At 47.1% G+C, this 20,312-nt stretch overlaps 1 protein-coding gene across 1 annotated transcript in view; it reads right to left on the bottom strand.

The window, feature by feature from the left end:
- Positions 1 to 6,406: 6,406 nt before the first annotated feature.
- LOC134674485 (phosphatidylinositol 4-kinase alpha) overlaps positions 6,407 to 20,312 on the bottom strand; it is a 61,030-nt gene continuing 47,124 nt past the window's right edge. Inside the window, exons 27-39 of the mRNA XM_063532584.1 lie at positions 19,614 to 19,760; positions 18,984 to 19,165; positions 17,967 to 18,096; positions 16,617 to 16,940; positions 15,919 to 16,039; positions 14,541 to 14,731; positions 13,778 to 13,844; positions 12,331 to 12,452; positions 11,511 to 11,699; positions 11,011 to 11,133; positions 10,205 to 10,328; positions 9,539 to 9,698; positions 6,407 to 7,488 (exon numbers count right to left, since the gene is read on the bottom strand). Coding sequence (XP_063388654.1) covers positions 7,263 to 7,488; positions 9,539 to 9,698; positions 10,205 to 10,328; positions 11,011 to 11,133; positions 11,511 to 11,699; positions 12,331 to 12,452; positions 13,778 to 13,844; positions 14,541 to 14,731; positions 15,919 to 16,039; positions 16,617 to 16,940; positions 17,967 to 18,096; positions 18,984 to 19,165; positions 19,614 to 19,760 — 2,106 coding nt within the window. The 3' untranslated portion in view covers positions 6,407 to 7,262. The remainder of the gene's footprint in view (positions 7,489 to 9,538; positions 9,699 to 10,204; positions 10,329 to 11,010; positions 11,134 to 11,510; positions 11,700 to 12,330; positions 12,453 to 13,777; positions 13,845 to 14,540; positions 14,732 to 15,918; positions 16,040 to 16,616; positions 16,941 to 17,966; positions 18,097 to 18,983; positions 19,166 to 19,613; positions 19,761 to 20,312) is intronic.

Genomic DNA, 20,312 nt, shown 5'->3' on the forward strand with positions numbered 1-20,312 from the left:
CCTGCGGCGGCGGCGGCGGCGCCCGGGCGGCGCGGCGGCGGACGGCCTGCGCGCGCTGCTTTCGGGCGCCGCGCTTCGCTGATAAGGAGGTTTGGATTGTCTCGAACCATCCGGTGAGCCAGTTTAAGATATTCTAATTTTATTGGCGTTCAGAAGTTACTTCGTCACTCGCGGAGGGTTCTCAGGCAGTAGCCTGGGAGTACCTCGTGTTGTTAGTTGCGGCGCGACCGGGGCGCCCCGTCCCCCGGCGCGGGGGCGCGGGCCCGGCGCCCGCCCCCGCCCGCGCGCGCCGCGTCTTCTGCTGTCGTCCAAGGTGACTCCGAGACACCGCGACGCTGCGGGCCACGGTGGACGCCTCCAGTCCGCAGGACTCGGAGAGACGTCACACGCCCGCTCCTGTTGCTGCAGTCGCGGTGCGGACGCCTCCAGTCCGCGGGACTCCGAGAGACGTCACACGCCCGCTCCTGTTGCTGTAGTCGCGGTGCGGACGCCTCCAGTCCGCGGGACTCCGAGAGACGTCACTCGCCCGCTCCTGTTGCTGCAGTCGCGGTGCGGACGCCTCCAGTCCGCGGGACTCCGAGAGACGGCACACGCCCGCTCCTGTTGCTGCAGTCGCGGTGCGGACGCCTCCAGTCCGCGGGAGAGAGCCCGCTCCTGTTGCTGCAGTCGCGGTGCGGACGCCTCCAGTCCGCGGGACTCCGAGAGACGTCACACGCCCGCTCCTGTTGCTGCAGTCGCGGTGCGGACGCCTCCAGTCCGCGGGACTCCGAGAGACGTCACACGCCCGCTCCTGTTGCTGCAGTCGCGGTGCGGACGCCTGTCGCGGTGCGGACGCCTCCAGTCCGCGGGACTCCGAGAGGCGTCACACGCCCGCTCCTGTTGCTGCAGTCGCGGTGCGGACGCCTCCAGTCCGCGGGACTCCGAGAGACGTCACACGCCCGCTCCTGTTGCTACGCCCGCTCCTATTGCTGCAGTTGCGGTGCGGACGCTTCCAGTCCAGCGGGACTCCGAGAGATCCGCGTGGCTCTGCGAGACGTCACACGCCCGCTCCTGCAGCTGCGGGCGCATCGCGGGTGGATCGCGCCAAGGTGAAGGCGGACCGCTTCTGCGTCCCGACTGCTCGAGCGGAAGGAAGGTAAGTTACGTGTAAGCAGTGGAAATGCTACGAGTACAGCGACGATCGCCGCGTTGGTTGCCGGCCGTCATGACGTCGCTGGTGACCTACGCGCCGGTGTGGCCACCACGATAGCACCGCCGAGGGCAACAGCGTCGCCGTGATGATGCGTGCAACTACGAGCCTAGCCATCGGCGCCTCCCGTGCCGGTAACGTCCGTCACGCGCACCGGCGCCTGTCGAGCTGGCCGCCACGACGGCGCCTCTCGCACCTGAGCCTGGCGACGGTGGCCGCCATGATGGCGCCGCCCGCTCGATGACACCGCCTGCCCCCCGAGCTGGCCGCCACGATGGCACCTCTCGCATTACGCATCGACGCGGTGGCGGCGGCTGCCACAATGGCGCTGCCCGCCACGATGATGCCGCCCGCCACGATGGCACCACCACCTGCGCACTGGCGCCTCTCGAGCTGGCCGCCACGATGGCGCCTCTCGCCTCACAGCAGTGGCTCCCAGACCAGCCAGCCAGACGGCGACCGCCTCATGCACCGGTGCCTCCCGAGCTGGCCGCCACGATGGCGCCTCTCGCAGCACGCACCGGCGCCTCCCGAGCCGGTGGCGGCGGCCGCCACGATGGAGCCGCCCGCCTCACGCGACAACGCCTCTAGAGCGGGCCGCCACTATGGGTCCTCGCCTCACGCACCAGCGCTTTCCGAACCAGTGGCGGCCGCCATGAACCGGCCTCAGGCACCGGTGCCCCCCCGAGCCGGCCGCCACGATGGCGCCCCTAGCTTCACGCACCGGCGCCTCCCGAGCGGCGGCGGTTGCCACAATCACGCCGATGCTGCCCACCGATGCTGCAACTACGACGATGTCGTCCCTTGCTCGCTGGGCGCCACAGTATCAGTTTTGTCCTGTCCACATGGTTCCATTGAGGTACGCAGGCGCCTATAGCTATGGTGCAGGTATAGGTATAGTATGGTACAGCACGAACAGACCGCTAAGCTCTTGGTTTCGGTTAAAGAATCCTCCGGCGACGGCAGACAAGGTCGTAAAGAGCCCCGTCCTAGCGCGGCTCGACTGCCCGGAGTTGAAAGCGGTAAGATATGTCGATACTCAGAGGAAAATACGTCGTGTTCCCGGGCTTCATAAAGGTGCTGATCGACTTCGCTGTGTCGCTTCGAAGCTCCTACGACTTCTCGAGGCCATGGAGTGGTCCAACCAGAGAACAGCTAGCGACAAGGCCTGTGCGACCGCTCGAAACCGAGGTGAAAGGCATCGAAAAGGTCTGCAGACTTCACATAATTATCTCTGCTTGCTCGCGCTCTCCAGCTTAAGTTCCGTCTTACAAAGACGAACTCGTGCGAAAAGCCATAATAAACAAAATGGGACAAATAAACCCGCTGCGCCTGAACAAGCTTGAGTTTCCGGTGCTAAGAGAAAGGGGCCAGGAGGACTCCAGCAGTTTCCATCTGTCTGTATTCGACTTTATCGAAACAGTTTTGTTACGCAAAGCGCCAAAATCGATTTTAGACTTGATTTCATCAGTTCGATTTCCTTAAAAGCATGCTACTAACTCGATGCCCTATACTAACTCGATATAGGGTGTCTCTTCGGATAAAGCGAATTAGACCATCACGCTCCTAGACATCACGTGGGACACGCGGCACAACACACCGATTGAAAGTTTTCTTTTTCGCGACATACAGGCCTGCCTTGCTGCAGAGTTTCTCGCAGAAATGAGACTCAATGCCTTCTGTTCAGTCTCAAATTCGCAAACTTTAGTTCATGGAGAAAGGTGAAGCCTTCGCAGTCCCCAGCAACACGGAGCTGCCGAAAGCCTCGCACCACTTTCTTCCTCATCTTATGCAAGCAGTCCGTTACAATCTCCAATATTGGTAGACAATGTACGAGGTAAGGCCCTTTCAGCGAAGAGTAACCGTTAACGGGCCGCATCTGCAGCGCTGACGACAGAAGTGTAAACATACAACCGCACCGGTATAGTATACATAAAACGACGGCGACACTACATCCCTTCCGTTACTACGGCTGTCGCAAAAACTGCTGATGCCAGCAGATCGTCTACAGGTCGCGCTGGTTGCTTGCTACTTGCCAGGTCGGTACAACCCCCGAGGGCAACGGTTTATCAAGAAGTCACTGCGCGCCCGAGTGGCAGCTGCGCCCAGCAGCCGCCGAGACTGTCTTCACCTGACAGGCGCCTTGTTGGCCGGCCTCCGCTTTCGAGAGCCCTCGCACTGTGCCACGGTATTTCTTAACAGACTCATTGAACTGCTACCACGACCTTTGACAGCTGCCTGTGAGACTTGGCATGGATGTCTCCACCTCCCAGCCTAGTCTGTGTACTGCGACGGCGTGATAAGGAGTCTTAAAGCAGCTGTGGTAAGCTTGCAATTTACTGGCGGTCCTAGTGAACACAACGTCAGACCGCCCTCCCTTACGAGTCAACGACCTTAAGAATGAGGCGTAGCTCCTGTCAGATAGGACGCTCCAACACCGAGCTGGCGGGATCAGGAGTGACGTCCGCTACTGGCGTGACTGGCGCATGCATATAACATGCCAAGGTCTAACGCTACGTAGCGAACGAAACGCAACTGTCACTGTCTCACTAATATGGAAGAACCGGATATTCCCGATTCCGGTACTGTGTTTGTATAGAAAACAGTAACGGGAGCCCCTAGATCGTCCCCTTGTCTAGGCTGCATGTACGGCCACAATGTAGAAACGGTCTTTATGGTGCATCAAAAATAAGATCAACTGCCAGGTACCTCTATCCAGTGAAGTAGCGAGCTATCTCAGACGTCTATTTCTATTATCCATGTTAGCTTTCAGAACGATACTCGTTCATAAGCCTCTCACAAGTGCTGTGTATGAACCACTATCGGACACTATGCCTTCTTCCAACGCCATTAATAGCGAGACCAGCGCCTCCCAAAGCACCAGCTTGGGACGCGAGACATCTACTTGCCCTAATTTAAATAGCCCTACAACGTTAGGTACGTTAGAAGAAGTACGATAGAATAGCTGCCGCACTTTTGCTGTTAGCATCAGGCAGCAGGGTCAATGACCTTACTCTACTACACTGTAGCCCGGGCAATTACATAGATAACTTTAACGCTATTATTTTGTGTCCGAAATTCGGCTCTAAACCAGATAACGTGTCTTACCGACTGGACTCTTAGAAGCTCCGGAATAAAGTATAGACCCAGTATAAGTAGGTAGTCTGGGTACGTCACCTTGCGAGAATTACACAAAATGTTAGGGGACACTTCGCTTATTTCTTTCAGCCACAGTCTCATCCAAGCCGGCCTCGCCTACGATTGCTTTTGATCCACGATGTACTTAATAACTAAATTGGCTGGGAAGCTATTCACTTAGCGATATTTTCGCTTATGTTAATTGGGAACATGACTCGCCGAGATTCTGCGGATCGGATGCGATTTCGAATGAGAATTCTCTTAAACCAGTTTCGAACCTGAGATTACAATTTCAATTCTCAATTTCCTGTAATTCACATTATAACGAGTCACTGTGATTTCATGGGTTGCAATATGGTGTATACATATTTATTCGTTCTCTGAGTTCTATGACAGTAGGTGTAGCCCTATCGCTTGCGCGCCCGCTAACTCGCCACCAGGAGATAATAAACAGGTCTCAATGAAGATATCCGATGTGGAGTACGGAACACATAATATAAAAATTTTACCTTCCAATAAAATTATTATTATGTTTCCTATCCACATCGGATATCTGAGTAATGCCTTCCTGGCAGGCTACTAGGCTACTTTTATGCCGACGGTACTTCTCCTCAACAATGACATGGCGGTGGCGAGTGGCGGGAAGCGAGCAACGGTTCGCAGGAAGTGGAAGCGGAACTACGTCACGGCGTGGGGCGGAGCGACTACATAGACGCTAGCGGCATCATTGGTCAACGATCGCGTTACTCTCTCAATGAAGATATCCGATGTGGATAGGAAACATAATAATAATTTTATTGGAAGGTAAAATTTTTATATATTTCATTTGAAAACAATAGCACAGCCCCTATTATTCATTCATATTTGATATACCTACAGAAATAAATCATCGTACTGGTACAAGTAGCAAAATACATTTTAACATTTTGAACGTCAAACAACACATCCATTTGCCGTGCCACTGAAGCCACGGGGGTAAAATTTAATTTTATGAATAAATAATGCCAACCTAAAAGTGCGGTGTTTTTCAGTAGATTTTCATCAAAAAGCGATCGATGTCAAATACCGTCTTTGGCGTCGTTGTTACGATTTTGCGTTGACGTCAATTGCCGTCTGTGGCGTTCAAAAGGTTAATACTTTGCCTAAGGCTACGTTTCCACCAGAGATGTGCAAGGATGCGTAGCGAGGGATGTGTTTTATTTTAAAAACCAATACAATCACTGCACGCTGTGCGAGCAAAACAAATGAAGTGATTCTATTGGTTCTTAACAAACATCCCTCGCTACGCATCTCGCACATCTCTGGTCGATACGTAGTCTAAACACATAAAATCTACTTAATAAATTATTAATTTAGCAGATATAGAAAAAAGGGAAATAAACGTTATACAATGTACATACAGATAGTGCGACCGAAAAGCTTTGACAAAGTAGATATTGAAATGGTTTGCCATATTGAGAGTTCCCATTGCAAATAACCTAATAGGAGAACAATACTAATTTCCTACTCTAACATCTGATTCACCGACACGTCAGAAACAATAGTTAAAAATGGTTAAATCTTATAAGAAAATAAATAATTTAGCTAATCTAGAAATCTCTCAGAATACAATGTTGGCAGGTATGAGTCGTCGGCCTGGCGTTAAGGCAACTTAAGGGGTTAGATACAGTGGGTCTGCCTCTCGATGCTCCGATAGAGGCAGATAATGAACAGTCACACCTCTAAATAATTGTCTTCCTTTACAAGAATTGATAAGCAGTTGAAAATAATAATTTATACACTGGAAAGGAGCTACGAGGAATTAAAAATATCATATCTACCAAAACATCTTCATAATTGTATATGTATATAATTGTCTTGAATTTGGTATTTCAAAAATGTTGTAGTAACACTGATCACCATAATAACATCATTATAAGAGTTTCATTCTTAAATACAAGTACATAACATCTAATTCACCATCACCTTGATTTCAATGATTTTAGCTCCAACATTATTGCTATCAAGATTTTAGTTACCTACTCAATTTCTCAGACCTGAGTGCCACTTTATATCTAGAACTACAAGGTTTAATTTTGAATGTCAAGTTATATGTGAAGTCCAAGCACAAAATAGGTATTTATCTGTATACCTCGGTCTTCAGTTAATAAGACGACATTCTTTTACTAAAGCAACGACACAGTGCGAATATCTAACTGTAATCAAATTCCGAATTAGTAGTTATTACAGGCATGAAGGCAGCCGCCTCCTTTTCCGAGTTGGGCGAAGCGGGACTGAAGGAGGCGGATAGTATGCCCGCGGACGCAGGTCAAGCAGGATAGTCCAACATGAGCGATCCTGTCATCTACGTGTTACAATTTGGTGCCGTGACCAGGATATTTTTTGCTTCACCAGGTTGTATTTACGCGATAAGGATGTTTTGTCCCTGTCTTGCCAGTGACACGCGAGTTTCACAATACCATGGATATTATCACTTCATTTTAGCGCACATATCCGGTGTCCTCTGGCCTTCGATCTCAATTTTTCCCCAACCTCTACAAATTAATACGGGATCTGGTTCTGATAATACTGTATCATGTCATACGTCCTGGTTCTGAAGTTGAGGAAGGAGTTCCTTATTACGGACAGCATGAAGGCCGCCGCCTCCTTCTCCGTGGAGTTGGGCGCGAAGCGGGAGCGGAGGAGGCGGATGGTCTGCCCGCGGAAGCAAGGCAGCCCAGTGTCCAGCATGAGGGACACTGACATTTACGTGTTACAATTTGGTGCCGTGACCAGGATGTTTTTTTCTTCACCATGATGTATTTACGTGATAAGGATGTGTTTTGTCTCTGTCTTGCCAGTGACACGTGAGTGTCACAATACCATGGCTACATTTTAGCGCACATATCCGGTGTCCTCTGGCCTTCGATCTCAATTTTTCCCCAACATCTACAAATTAATACGGGATCTGGTTCTGATAATACTGTATCATGTCATACGTCCTCGTCCTGAAGTTGAGGAAGGAGTTCCTTATTACGGACAGCATGAAGGCAGCCGCCTCCTTCTCCGTGGAGTTGGGCGCGAAGCGGGAGCGGAGGAGGCGGATGGTCTGCCCGCGGAAGCAGGGCAGCCCGGTGTCCAGCATGAGGGACACCATGGATATTATGGCTTCTTGGTATGGTCTGTGAAAGAGTTAAATGTTTGCTTTAGATTGAATACTACTCTAGGGTGTATTTGGGTATTAAGAACATTTGGTTAACCCCTTGAGTTCCACGGGCGCGTAAGATAGCAACGCTCTTACCTGACAATCGTTGGAGCTAATGGTCACCATATCTTTGCAATTAGGTTTACGGAGAGGGTAGCAGTTGATATACTTGACATAATATAACCGATGTCGTAAGGGAGGGGGACAACAGATTACTATAAACTCACCGCACGGCGAGGAAAGCCTGCACGCACAGCTCGCAGAACTAGCGGAACGGCGGCGCCTCCATCTTGCGGCCCATCACCATCACCATCTCGTCCGGATGTCGGGCTCCAAGCCTGAGCGGAGTATACTCTTACCGCACGGCGAGGAAGGCCTGCACGCACAGCTCGCAGAACCAGCGGAACGGCGGCGCCTCCATCTTGCCGCCCATCACCATCACCATCTCGTCCGTCAGCTTGATGTCGGGCTCCAAGCCTGAGCGAAGTATACTCTCACCGCACGGCGAGGAAGGCCTGCACGCACAGCTCGCAGAACCAGCGGAACGGCGGCGCCTCCATCTTGCCGCCCATCACCATCACCATCTCGTCCGTCAGCTTGATGTCGGGCTCCAAGCCTGAGCGGAGTATACTCTTACCGCACGGCGAGGAAGGCCTGCACGCACAGCTCGCAGAACCAGCGGAACGGCGGCGCCTCCATCTTGCCGCCCATCACCATCACCATCTCGTCCGTCAGCTTGATGTCGGGCTCCAAGCCTGAGCGGAGTATACTCTTACCGCACGGCGAGGAAGGCCTGCACGCACAGCTCGCAGAACCAGCGGAACGGCGGCGCCTCCATCTTGCCGCCCATCACCATCACCATCTCGTCCGTCAGCTTGATGTCGGGCTCCAAGCCTGAGCGAAGTATACTCTCACCGCACGGCGAGGAAGGCCTGCAGGCACAGCTCGCAGAACCAGCGGAACGGCGACGCCTCCATCTTGCCGCCCATCACCATCACCATCTCGTCCGTCAGCTTGATGTCGGGCTCCAAGCCTGAGCGGAGTATACTCTTACCGCACGGCGAGGAAGGCCTGCACGCACAGCTCGCAGAACCAGCGGAACGGCGGCGCCTCCATCTTGCCGCCCATCACCATCACCATCTCGTCCGTCAGCTTGATGTCAGGCTCCGAGCCTGAGCGGAGTATACTCTTACCGCACGGCGAGGAAGGCCTGCACGCACAGCTCGCAGAACCAGCGGAACGGCGGCGCCTCCATCTTGCCGCCCATCAACATCACCATCTCGTCCGTCAGCTTGATGTCGGGCTCCAAGCCTGGGCGGAGTATACTCTCACCGCACGGCGCTGAAGGCCTGCACGCACAGCTCGCAGAACCAGCGGAACGGCGGCGCCTCCATCTTGCCGCCCATCACCATCACCATCTCGTCCGTCAGCTTGATGTCGGGCTCCAAGCCTGAGCGGAGTATACTCTTACCGCACGGCGAGGAAGGCCTGCACGCACAGCTCGCAGAACCAGCGGAACGGCGGCGCCTCCATCTTGCCGCCCATCACCATCACCATCTCGTCCGTCAGCTTGATGTCGGGCTCCAAGCCTGAGCGGAGTATACTCTTACCGCACGGCGAGGAAGGCCTGCACGCACAGCTCGCAGAACCAGCGGAACGGCGGCGCCTCCATCTTGCCGCCCATCACCATCACCATCTCGTCCGTCAGCTTGATGTCGGGCTCCAAGCCTGAGCGGAGTATACTCTTACCGCACGGCGAGGAAGGCCTGCACGCACAGCTCGCAGAACCAGCGGAACGGCGGCGCCTCCATCTTGCCGCCCATCACCATCACCATCTCGTCCGTCAGCTTAATGTCGGGCTCCAAGCCTGAGCGGAGTATACTCTTACCGCACGGCGAGGAAGGCCTGCACGCACAGCTCCAAGAACCAGCGGAACGGCGGCGCCTCCATCTTGCCGCCCATCACCATCACCATCTCGTCCGTCAGCTTGATGTCGGGCTCCAAGCCTGGGCGGAGTATACTCTTACCGCACGGCGAGGAAGGCCTGCACGCACAGCTCGCAGAACCAGCGGAACGGCGGCGCCTCCATCTTGCCGCCCATCACCATCACCATCTCGTCCGTCAGCTTGATGTCGGGCTCGAAGCCCAGGTTGCCGCCCGGCGATGACTCAAACATGAACCCGAAATCTGACAACAAAATCATTATTTCATCAAAATAAATTTCATCAAGACGTCATCATATCACCCGTGAACATTTATACTGCAATAGATGTCATATCATATACGAAAGAAGAAGAGACCAAGGCGTCCAGTGCCCAGGGCTGGGATTGAACCAGCGTCTTCTACATGCGCGGCAGACGCTTTAACGCTTTTTTTTGGGTCACCCGGATCACGGCGGTATTAGTCGATGTTTCTCGAGTGGGCTGTTGTGATTCAACACGATGAACCACCAAAATGTATATCTATATCGACTTACTTGTTTAAGTATCAATTTCTCAGAGTTTAAAAGAACTGTGTGGGTGTTAAACTTATTGTTTATAGTTTAGACCCCACCCGATATAATAATCAACAACATCAGTAACATAACATCATCATTTATATCATTGTTTAATGTAATTCAAAATGATTTTACACTAAGTACGTAATTAAAATCACACCAAAAAGCCATGTTTATCACCGGGTACTGCACTGACCTATATGTATGATATGTCCGTCTGTATCCAGCATGATGTTGCCGTTGTGCCGATCCTTGATCTGCAGCAGGAAGCCGATGACGCTGTACGCCGCCATTGACGTCACGAAACACCTCCTGGCCGCCTAAACACAAACACATACCCCCTTATTCATAAACGTTTACTAAAGTTGACAAGCCGATAATAATCGTTTGTCCCTTCCATCATACCGATACGTCGGAAAGGGACAAACTATTATTATCGGCTTGTCAACTTACACTTACATAGTAAACGATTATGAATAAGGGGGATACAAGGTATTGTCAGGTAAGTTTTAAATTTGGACTCTATTTCAATGGCATGGATGTTCAAACGAGAATAAAGGCCTGATTTAGACGGCGCGCGAACTTGCATGCGATTTTAGTTACATTACGGACTGTTGGTTATGTCCAATTCAACCGCCCGATCAAAAACCGCAATGTAATGAAACTCGCATCGTCTAAATGTTTATGACGAAACGAGAATCACAAATGCATTCGCCGGAAGATCAGCGCTGACTCTCGGGTCGGCATTATTCTGAGGCGAACCCATTTCGTGGTACACAATAAATAAGTACTTATGTTTTTATCGTATGGCTATATTGTGAAAAAGGATGATAAATAATATTTTTTATACAAGAACAACCAATAAAATCTTGATTGATAATTACAAACGCTCAACAATAATGTATTTGAGTCATAATTCGTTTGTCTTCATTCATCTGTCACTCTAACATAGATAGAGACATACAACATGTCTCAATTTAATGAATAGCATCGCTTTGGTACCTGGAATTCTCTAGTGGTCTCGTCGCCATATTTCTTAATGAAGTATTCGTACATCCCGATGTCCGTCTGCCTGCCGAGCTGGTCTCTCGACTTCGCGTTGGGCACGCACTCTATCACACCACACTGTGAAAATACGATGGCCTTTATCATTTAATCTAAGCAATGTTTGATTTGTGGTGATCTTAATAAGTGTATGTTCCCTGATTTATGAATGAGGTCTGGACTAATTAGAAAAAAATAAATATTTTTTGTATGAAAGTTAATCCCTTTAAGTCAGAATCTGATGATGGAAACGTAGAGAAACCGAGGGAACTCTTCAAACATGAGCCCAAATAGCTACTTGGGTTCATGAAGTGTTACAGTCATCAGCAATAATATGTTACACAACGTGGGCCGCAAAAAGTTCTGAGACGATCTTATTTATTTCGCACTAAGAGCGCGTCGTCACATCTTTTTGCGGCCCTCACTTATGAAGGCATACACGAATAACTGTAACTCACTCCTGGCGCCGTGGCCACCACCTTATACGGGAACAGATACAGGTCGAGCCCGACTTGTTGGAACACGTTCTTGAACAGCGAGATCACTTGCAGCGCCAACATGTCCTGTCTGACGTCGTCGCCCACTTTGAAGATGGCCGCCTGCCACGTTTCCGCCACCATGGAGGTGAAGCGGTCTTTGCCTTCCTCCTGTATCAGAAATATAAAAGTAAACAGTCAAAAAAAAATCAGAATTCGATTCGCTTAAGTCGCTAGAGGAAATTCTTAAGGCCCACTTGCACCATCCCACTAACCCGGAGTCAAGGGGTTAAACCGTTAACCTAGTATCAAATTGTATGGGTAACCATGGCAACTCCAGGTTTAACCGGTTAACCCCAGGTTAGTGGAATGATGCAAGTGGGCCTAAGATTGCTAAATTTTTGGCAACCGTATTGTTACGTAAAAATCCAATATGATTTTTCAAAAACACGCCTTTCTGAACCTACGGCACCTTAATAAGTTTTGTATGAAATCGGGTGTGCGATATCGCGTCCGTGGGTCTTAGAGCCCCCAACCCGCATTCGGCCAGCGCGGGGACTCTAGCCCAAGCCCTCGTACATTAGAGGAGGCCTGTGCCCAGCAGCGGGACGTATATAGGCTGATATTATTAAAATTATTTTAATTTTTAGCTTTTATACTTGACTGCGTCAGCGTGGAACAATGATTTCCGTGGTAAAATCTTGGGCTATAGTCCCCACGCTAGCCCAATGCGGATTGGGGACTTCACATACACCTAAAAGGAAGCTAAAAAGCTTGTAAAAGCTTGTTATTAATAACTTACAGCAGGTGGGTCCTCACCGGCCGCGATGGCCATTGCGACCGCCTCCATCTCGGCGATACCGTACTTGCGGACACGGAACCGTGCGAGGTAAGGCGCCTTTGCTGCGCTCTGCATCGGTGTGCCTAAAAACGTACACATTGATAGCCGTATATCGTCGGCGTAAATCGCAAACCTCGCAACTCCATTTCAAGGAAATTAGTAATTGCTACCTTGGACAACAATACTTATATTCGCAAACCCCGTAACTCCCCCGGAGGAGGTACGAGGTTTGCGATTTAGGCCGACGATATATATTTCGTTATGTCGAATCATTCTTCAGCTTAGACCTAGTTAATAAGCCTATATTCCAACGGGAAATTTAATACACCGATAACCATGTATGCAATGACCATTAATTAAAATACAAATATAGTCCGACAAGAAATTGTAGAAATAATTGAGGGAGCCACTTCCTACCTAACTGTCATATTCTGGAATTTTTGTAGTTCCATTTTATTTTATTTCTACTATTTTATGTGGCACTATACCTGCGCAACACAAGAAAAATGGGTTATACATACTATGATTACTTCAACATTATTTTAAAATATGGTATCGAGTTTTGGGGTACGGCTGTGGAACTTTCTTATTTAATATTTGAAACTTTATTGATTAGAGGTAAAAGATTAAAATTTAATTTAAAGTTATTAATGTGTAATATTAGCCCTTTAGTACCGTTTGGTAACCAAAATTTCGTAACCAGCTACAGAATGGGAATCAAGATTCCCAGTTTGTAGCCGGCTACGTAATGGGCCAGCGTGGTACCGGTTGGTAACTAGCTACAAAATGGGAATCTAAAATTCCCTATATGTAGCCAGTTACGAATTAGGCCAGAGTGGTACCATTTGGTAACTAAATTTTGTAACCGGCTACAAAATGGGAATCCAAAATTACCTGTTTGTAGCCGGTTACGTATTGGGCGAGAGTTACTGATCGGAGTTTATTCTACCAAATCGAAGGTAAAACGGTGTAGGTAGGTACATACGAAAGCACTTCAGACCTATTGTCATTGCATACGTTTATTTTAAGTTTTAATGATAATTTTTCGCTGACTATACATTTTATCAAAAAACTTGTGAATGTCAATTGCCAGCACTTAAACAGTTAGAGATGGCTTCCCAAGACCATTTTCGAGTGACAGCAAGCTGCCTTTACTGCCCTATCTCTACTTTCCAGCCTTAATACAACTTAATGAACCACTTCAAAATTCCCATTTGGAACCAGTTACAACGCGGGATATTTTTTCCCGTTTCGAAACCGGTTACCAAACGTGGTTACAAATCGGTAATGGAAAAGTCCCAATTTGAAGCCAGTTACGAATTGGTATTTTTTTCCCGTTTCGAAGCTGGTTACCAATTTTTAGTTACCAAACGGTACTAAAGGATATTAGCTTTATCAGCAAACTTACCGCTCTTATAGTCGATGTCCAGTACCATGGAGTCTGGATTGGACGGCAAGTAACATCCTGGTTGGACCTGCATAAAACACATCCATCAATATACATATACAAAAACAATGCAGCATCTTTATTTAATCAATTTGATTGCCCTAAAGGAGATCAGCAAACAACTGTTCGCGAAAAGAAAGCATAGACTTAACCGTGGCCCGCGGATCAAAAAGGTTGGAGACTCCTGCGTAATACCATTTTCAATGATCTCAACTCTCTGTCGCCCGCCATTTCATTAAACTCCCTCCTTTTTCATAGCACCTCTCAAATAAATCAAATAATCCATCTACTTATGTTTTTAATATTTACTGTAGTTAAGTCTATCAAAAAATTTAGATGATATACATTAAACCCTATGGTTTAATATACAATGAAAATACCTTAATATTGTGTAAAGAAGTCGAATTATCGCTCTTTTGGACGCCCGAGGTTAGTAAGGTGAGTCGACTATGTTGTCCAACTTTAGATCTTGTGCAAAAGGGATAAGGTCGAAAATAAATTTAAGAAATACCTTAATATTCTTCAAGGCCTCAAGGCACGCCCGCTTTCTCTCTGCCCCCTTGGGGTACGGTCGGATGATTCCGGAGATGTTCGTGATCTGCCCGAAGAAGTCGAATTCTCGTTCGTAGAACGCTTTGGCTGGCCCTGAGAGTGTGTCCACTATGTTCTCCAACTTAAGACCTTATACGAAAGAGATAAGGTCGAAAATAATTTTAACAAATACCTTAATATTCTTCAAGGCCTCAAGGCATGCTCGTTTCCTCTCTGCCCCCTTCGGGTACGGTCGGATTATTCCGGAGATGTTCGTGATCTGCCCGAAGAAGTCGAATTCTCGTTCGTAGAACGCTTTGGCTGGCCCCGAGAGTGTGTCCACTATATTCTTTGTCAACGCTTCCAGTGTGTCGTAAAGAACAGCTGTACCGAGAAATAATGACGTCAGAGTCGCACCAAGAAAAGTCTGCAGCGGATTTGATAGCCCACGCAGTGAAAGTGTTCTTTATACGTCATAATTTCATAGAAGTTTGACTTTTAAAATAACACTTGCACTGCGTGGGCTATCAAATCCGCTGCAGACTTTTCTTGGTCTGACTCTAGTATTGTTTTATTCTTCGCTTGTTTAAAAAGTGCTTCAATGAGTAAATACCGTCTCCGTTCCGTCGTGGGTAAAAAAAGGAAACTAAACTCACTAACTACTAAACTATAAACAATAATAAATCAAGGTATAATAAATAAATAGCTAATGACATTGGCTGCACCATCACGACCATCTTGTACAATTAAGCTAAAAACGCATTTTTTTAAAAATGACATCATTTAATTTTGGGGGGTCATTCGAATTATGATGGTTGGATGATTTTAGAGGGGGAGGGGGGGTCAAAAATCGGCAAAAATAGATGACGTTCTCTAAACAGCCCCTAACAGGTGTATTCTAATTTTAAGTATTGGACATGAATTCGATCTGGATTAGATTAGGTATGGATCGGATCTACCTGTCAGCGTCAAAAGTGACGATTATGGTTATTTAGAAATTACACTTTGAGGCTATTCATAAATTACGTCATTTCAAATTAGGGGGGGGGGGTTTGCATATCGGATGACGGTAGCATGAAGTAGGAGGAAATGGGGTCATTTGAAGCATGATTTTTGGATGATTATAGGGGGGGGGGGGTCAAAAATCGTCAACGTAATTTATGGACAGCCCCTTTTCACACTGATAGATCCGATCCAGACCATACCAAATCCAGATCGCAATCATATCCTATTAAAATTAGAATACGCCAGTAATACTGGAGTCAGTTATGTAACGCTTTTTACGTTTTTCTTGTAAAATTACTATGAAATTGAAAAAACAAATATCAGCAATGAATTCTACGTCTTTGGTTTATACGAAAATGATACCAAACTTGCCCTAGTACCCACCAGGATCAGAGTAGATTTTTTTTAAAGATGACGGATGGCGGCCGTCTTTGTACCCCACCCTCCCCCCCACTTCAGGCTTGAAATGCTTAGAATTACTCAAGGAACATATGTGATGAAGCTCATAGCTTAATAAAAAATTTTTGGGTCAACTTTATAACTGCTTCCGCTATAAGTAAACTTACGGTCTTTGTTATGCATTTCTTCGTCGGTGTACATGTTGGTATGCATGTTCCATATGAGCTGGTGCGCGACCACCTGCGACTTGCGCGCGAGGGACTTTATCAATTCCGACACGTAGCCCATCTGAAATTATCAATCTATGTTATTTGGTTGTATCTTTTGACATATTTGAAATAAAGGAAAGATGGTAAAATGTCTCCGCCGAGATTCTAACTCGCGGCGCTGGGTAAGTTTCGGTGAGTCAATAATGTTAGTGGCTACGGAACCAGTATCTTGTATGTACAGTCGACGTCAAAGATATGTTTACACTTTTGCACCTTACTTCTTTGTAATAAGGTGAAAAATGTAAACATATTTTCGACGTCGACTGTAGTTCAGCCGAGGCAGTTTTTTTTTTAAATTTTAATTTTGTAAGTAGAACGATCTGCTGACAAAATTAACCTTATGATTTTTCAATATTCACAAGGTACCGGTTGGTAGTCCTGTACCTGTAGGGCTAAGATAGTCGCCTTTTTATCATCTGTCGCCATGCATATAACGTTCTAACAAATATGAAAGTGTGAAAGTGACGCATGACATAACAGGTGATAAAAATGCGACCGAGATATCCGAGCTGGACGTGATAGATCTACACCGAGCGCGACCACGTGACATAACATGAAGCTGTATTGGGGGGCATGTGACATGTCTCGACACGTACCGTGTCGTGGCGCAGCGCCTGCACCAGCTGCGGGATGTACAGCAGCACGGCGGAGGACGGGTAGGACGTGAGCGCGGACACGGCGGCCTGCGCGGACAGCGGGTACGGCGGGTACTGCCGGCTGTAACATGTCTCGACACGTACCGTGTCGTGGCGCAGCGCCTGCACCAGCTGCGGGATGTACAGCAGCACGGCGGAGGACGGGTAGGACGTGAGCGCGGACACGGCGGCCTGCGCGGACAGCGGGTGCGGCGGGTACTGCCGGCTGAAGTACGACAGAGCTTCCACGGGCGTCACGCGGGCCCATGTCACCATGTGGACTAACTGTCAAATATAACAAGTAGCAATTATGTAGGTTTTTTCGAGCCTTGGTAATAAAAAAAGTATTACTCAAATCGAATCACGGGTCTCGGAGTAATCGGTGAACATACATAAAAAAATAGCCACAATCGGATACAGAACCTTCCGAGAAAGAGAAGAGAAACGGAGCGCGCTGCCGCTGTCCGCGCAGCTTCAGAGAAGGTTGTGTATCCGATTGTGGCTATTTTTTCTGAAGTAAAGAAATCGATAGATTTATTTTTTATTTTCTTTATTGCAAAGAAAAAACAGATACATGCTAATAATATTTACAGGCAAAATTACTAAATGGTAAATATACATCCTAAGGGGCAGTCCATAAATTACGTCATCGATTTTTGACCCCCCCCCCCCCCAAATCATTTATTTTTTAATTTATTATGAAACAAACAGTCTTACAAAACAGATAAGTATATAGAGTAACATTCTTCTAGTAATAGACTTATAGTTTCCTATCATCCAAAAATCATGCCTCAAATGACCCCTTTTCCTCCTACGTCAAGCTACCATCATCCGATGTCCAGATCCCCCTTCCCCTAATTTGAAATGATGTCATTTATGAATAGCCCCTAAGACAATTCCCACTATAGATAACCTCTCAAAAGATAGATAGATAGATTATCTGTTTATTTGTTTGCCAATTTGTTTGTTTGTTTGTTTGTTTGTGTGTATTGACACACAGAATATTCAAATACAAATTTGACAGAAAAAAAAACAAATAAACAATCAATATTTAGAAGAAAACAGAAAATACAAATTTATTTAAATAAATTTAAATTATTATTATATCGCCTTAGATACCTGTTCAATCGTATAAAACTGCAAATATGCATGTATCTTACTATTGTGTGCCCTTACAGGGTGTCAGGAACTGGCCTTTTAAATTGTAACACCTTATTATGTACATGACATTGCAATATTGAATAAATGACTAAATGACTACAAACACAAATAAGAGTAAGACTGATTTTTCAAAAAGTGGTAGGTACATACCTCATGCGCGTCGTTGAGTAAGGTCTCCGTTGTGACCAGATATTTGAGGGCTTGGGGGATGTGGCACACGGCGGTCGGCTGGGCCTGCACTTTGCGACGCATTTCGGCGATAATACCCTCGTTATTGAACCTACAATACATAATAATATATTAAAAAAAAAGCACAACACAACGGGTTGCACTCCGGGAGTGCCGGCAGAAGTGAAAACTCAATGACATTGTAACAGTTTTCCAATCAGGTCACGCGTCCGTCTTACGAATCTTACGGTCACGTGACACCTGTCGCGAGTTTAACATTTTTTCCCAATCACAAAAGTTTTCACTTCAAAAATGTGTACATGAAACTTCAAGTAGGCGTAGAGTACCAACATTGTCGGCAAATATAGGTTCGTGGCCTAAAAGTTGTCCAAGATTTTTGCGAATTGTTAAGAATTTTATAGTTATTTAGCCTTGGTCTTGCCTAGGTCTTGTAGTTATTTAGCCTATTTATTAAACATTTATTATTTTATTAATTATTTAAATTCTGTTCTGAGTTGGAGGGACGCGGAACGCGAATAGGACAGGAGCGGATGGCGACGTCTCACGAAGGCCCTCTGTATCTATGGCAGTGTTGACCGAAACGTTAATGAAATTGACCATTAACCATTACAAATTGAACTGTAAACGGTAACGGACGGTTACAGTTGACGGTTCAATTTGTACTGGTCAATGGTCAATTTCATAAACGTTTTGGTCAACACTGATCTATTGGGTACCATAGGACGTCAATAACAACATTATTTAAATTAATTTGAATTTTACTAAAAATTTTGATAGAAACAGTGTTTTATGGAATTTAGATTTTTCTGTATAATTTTTTTTAGCGATCTAAGTACTTACCTCTCCGGCAGGAACACGGCCAGCGTGGGGCTGATGTCCCACGCCAGCTTGGCGTAGTCGCGCCACGTGCGCTCGGTGTTCGGCTTGGAGCGCCACGTGGCGATGTTGTCCTCGCCGGGGACGGCCTGTGTCTCTTACCTCTCCGGCAGGAACACGGCGAGCGTGGGGCTGATGTCCCACGCCAGCTTGGCGTAGTCGCGCCACGTGCGCTCGGTGTTCGGCTTGGAGCGCCACGTGGCGATGTTGTCCTCGCCGGGGATGGCCTGCTCCGGCCGCCCGTGTGGGTTGTGCCACGTCACTAGGAACTCTATTTCTACGGCCTGTTGAATCAAAATTACATAGCATTGTTATTCATTAACTCACGATGATAGGATATCAATGAATAGGAAAGTTAACGTATTCATTAAGATAGAGAAACACTAGTCACTGTGTCAATTTTAGTTTATGATTTGCAAAATAAGGTCTTGGCGCATTTTTCACGATGGAGTATTAATTAATTACTCATTCACAAAAGTACAAATATGACAGCATTGATATTCACTCCCGATGATAGGATATCAATGAATAGTAGAGTAAACGTATTCATAGTAGCGGTAGAGAAATATACATACGATAATTACGATACGAGTCACCTACTGGAAATCATTTTTTTTTTTAATTCATTTTATACGATATGTTTCAGCGCGCGGTACGAAGTTGGATCTTGATTAGAGATTTCCTTGAATTTTTTATCTTATATAATCAACCAAAATATTCCTATCAACTCACCATAAGTTCCAGAATAAGGTTTCTCTTCCTAACATAATCCTTTACGAATGTGTCCTGAGACTTGGCGGGTGGCTTCACGCTTCTATTCGACCGCTTGCCGGCGATGCTGCCGGCTCCGCTGCTGAGCGTGGTCGTTGACATCGGGACCTGGGATATTGGACTTTGTTTCATAGGTGTTAGGATCCATTTTGCAATTGTGTTTAGCGTTATGAAGGGATTAATTTTATGGATAATTTGACTGATATGAATAATTGGTTATTGCTAAAATACAGGCGAAATAAATAGAAAAGAAATGATGTTATTCAGTTAGAGGTTGTGCACAAATCACGCGAGGTGCATTCGGCTACTTTTTGACCCCCCCTCCCCCTTGGTGATATTTGGTGAGGTTTTTGGCTACCCCCTCTCCCCACACAACCTCACGTGTATTTTTTTAAATTTTTTTCAATCGACCTAATTTTAAGATAAATTGTATTGTATATAGAAAATCTGGTCGCTATTTTGAAGTGCAGAGTGAAGATTTATGTTTAACGAAACCGAGAAAAAGTATCTACTCATGTGGTAGGTTTTGTTTCGTTCACTGTAGAAAAGTACACGTGAGGTTTTCTTATACCCCCCTCCCCCAACGTGATCTATCGTGATTTTTTCGTGATCCCCCTCCCCCATCGAACCTCGCGTTATTTGTGCACAAGCCCTTAGATA

Source organism: Cydia fagiglandana, chromosome 20, assembly GCF_963556715.1.
Source record: "Cydia fagiglandana chromosome 20, ilCydFagi1.1, whole genome shotgun sequence".
NCBI classification, from domain to species: Eukaryota; Metazoa; Arthropoda; class Insecta; order Lepidoptera; family Tortricidae; genus Cydia; species Cydia fagiglandana.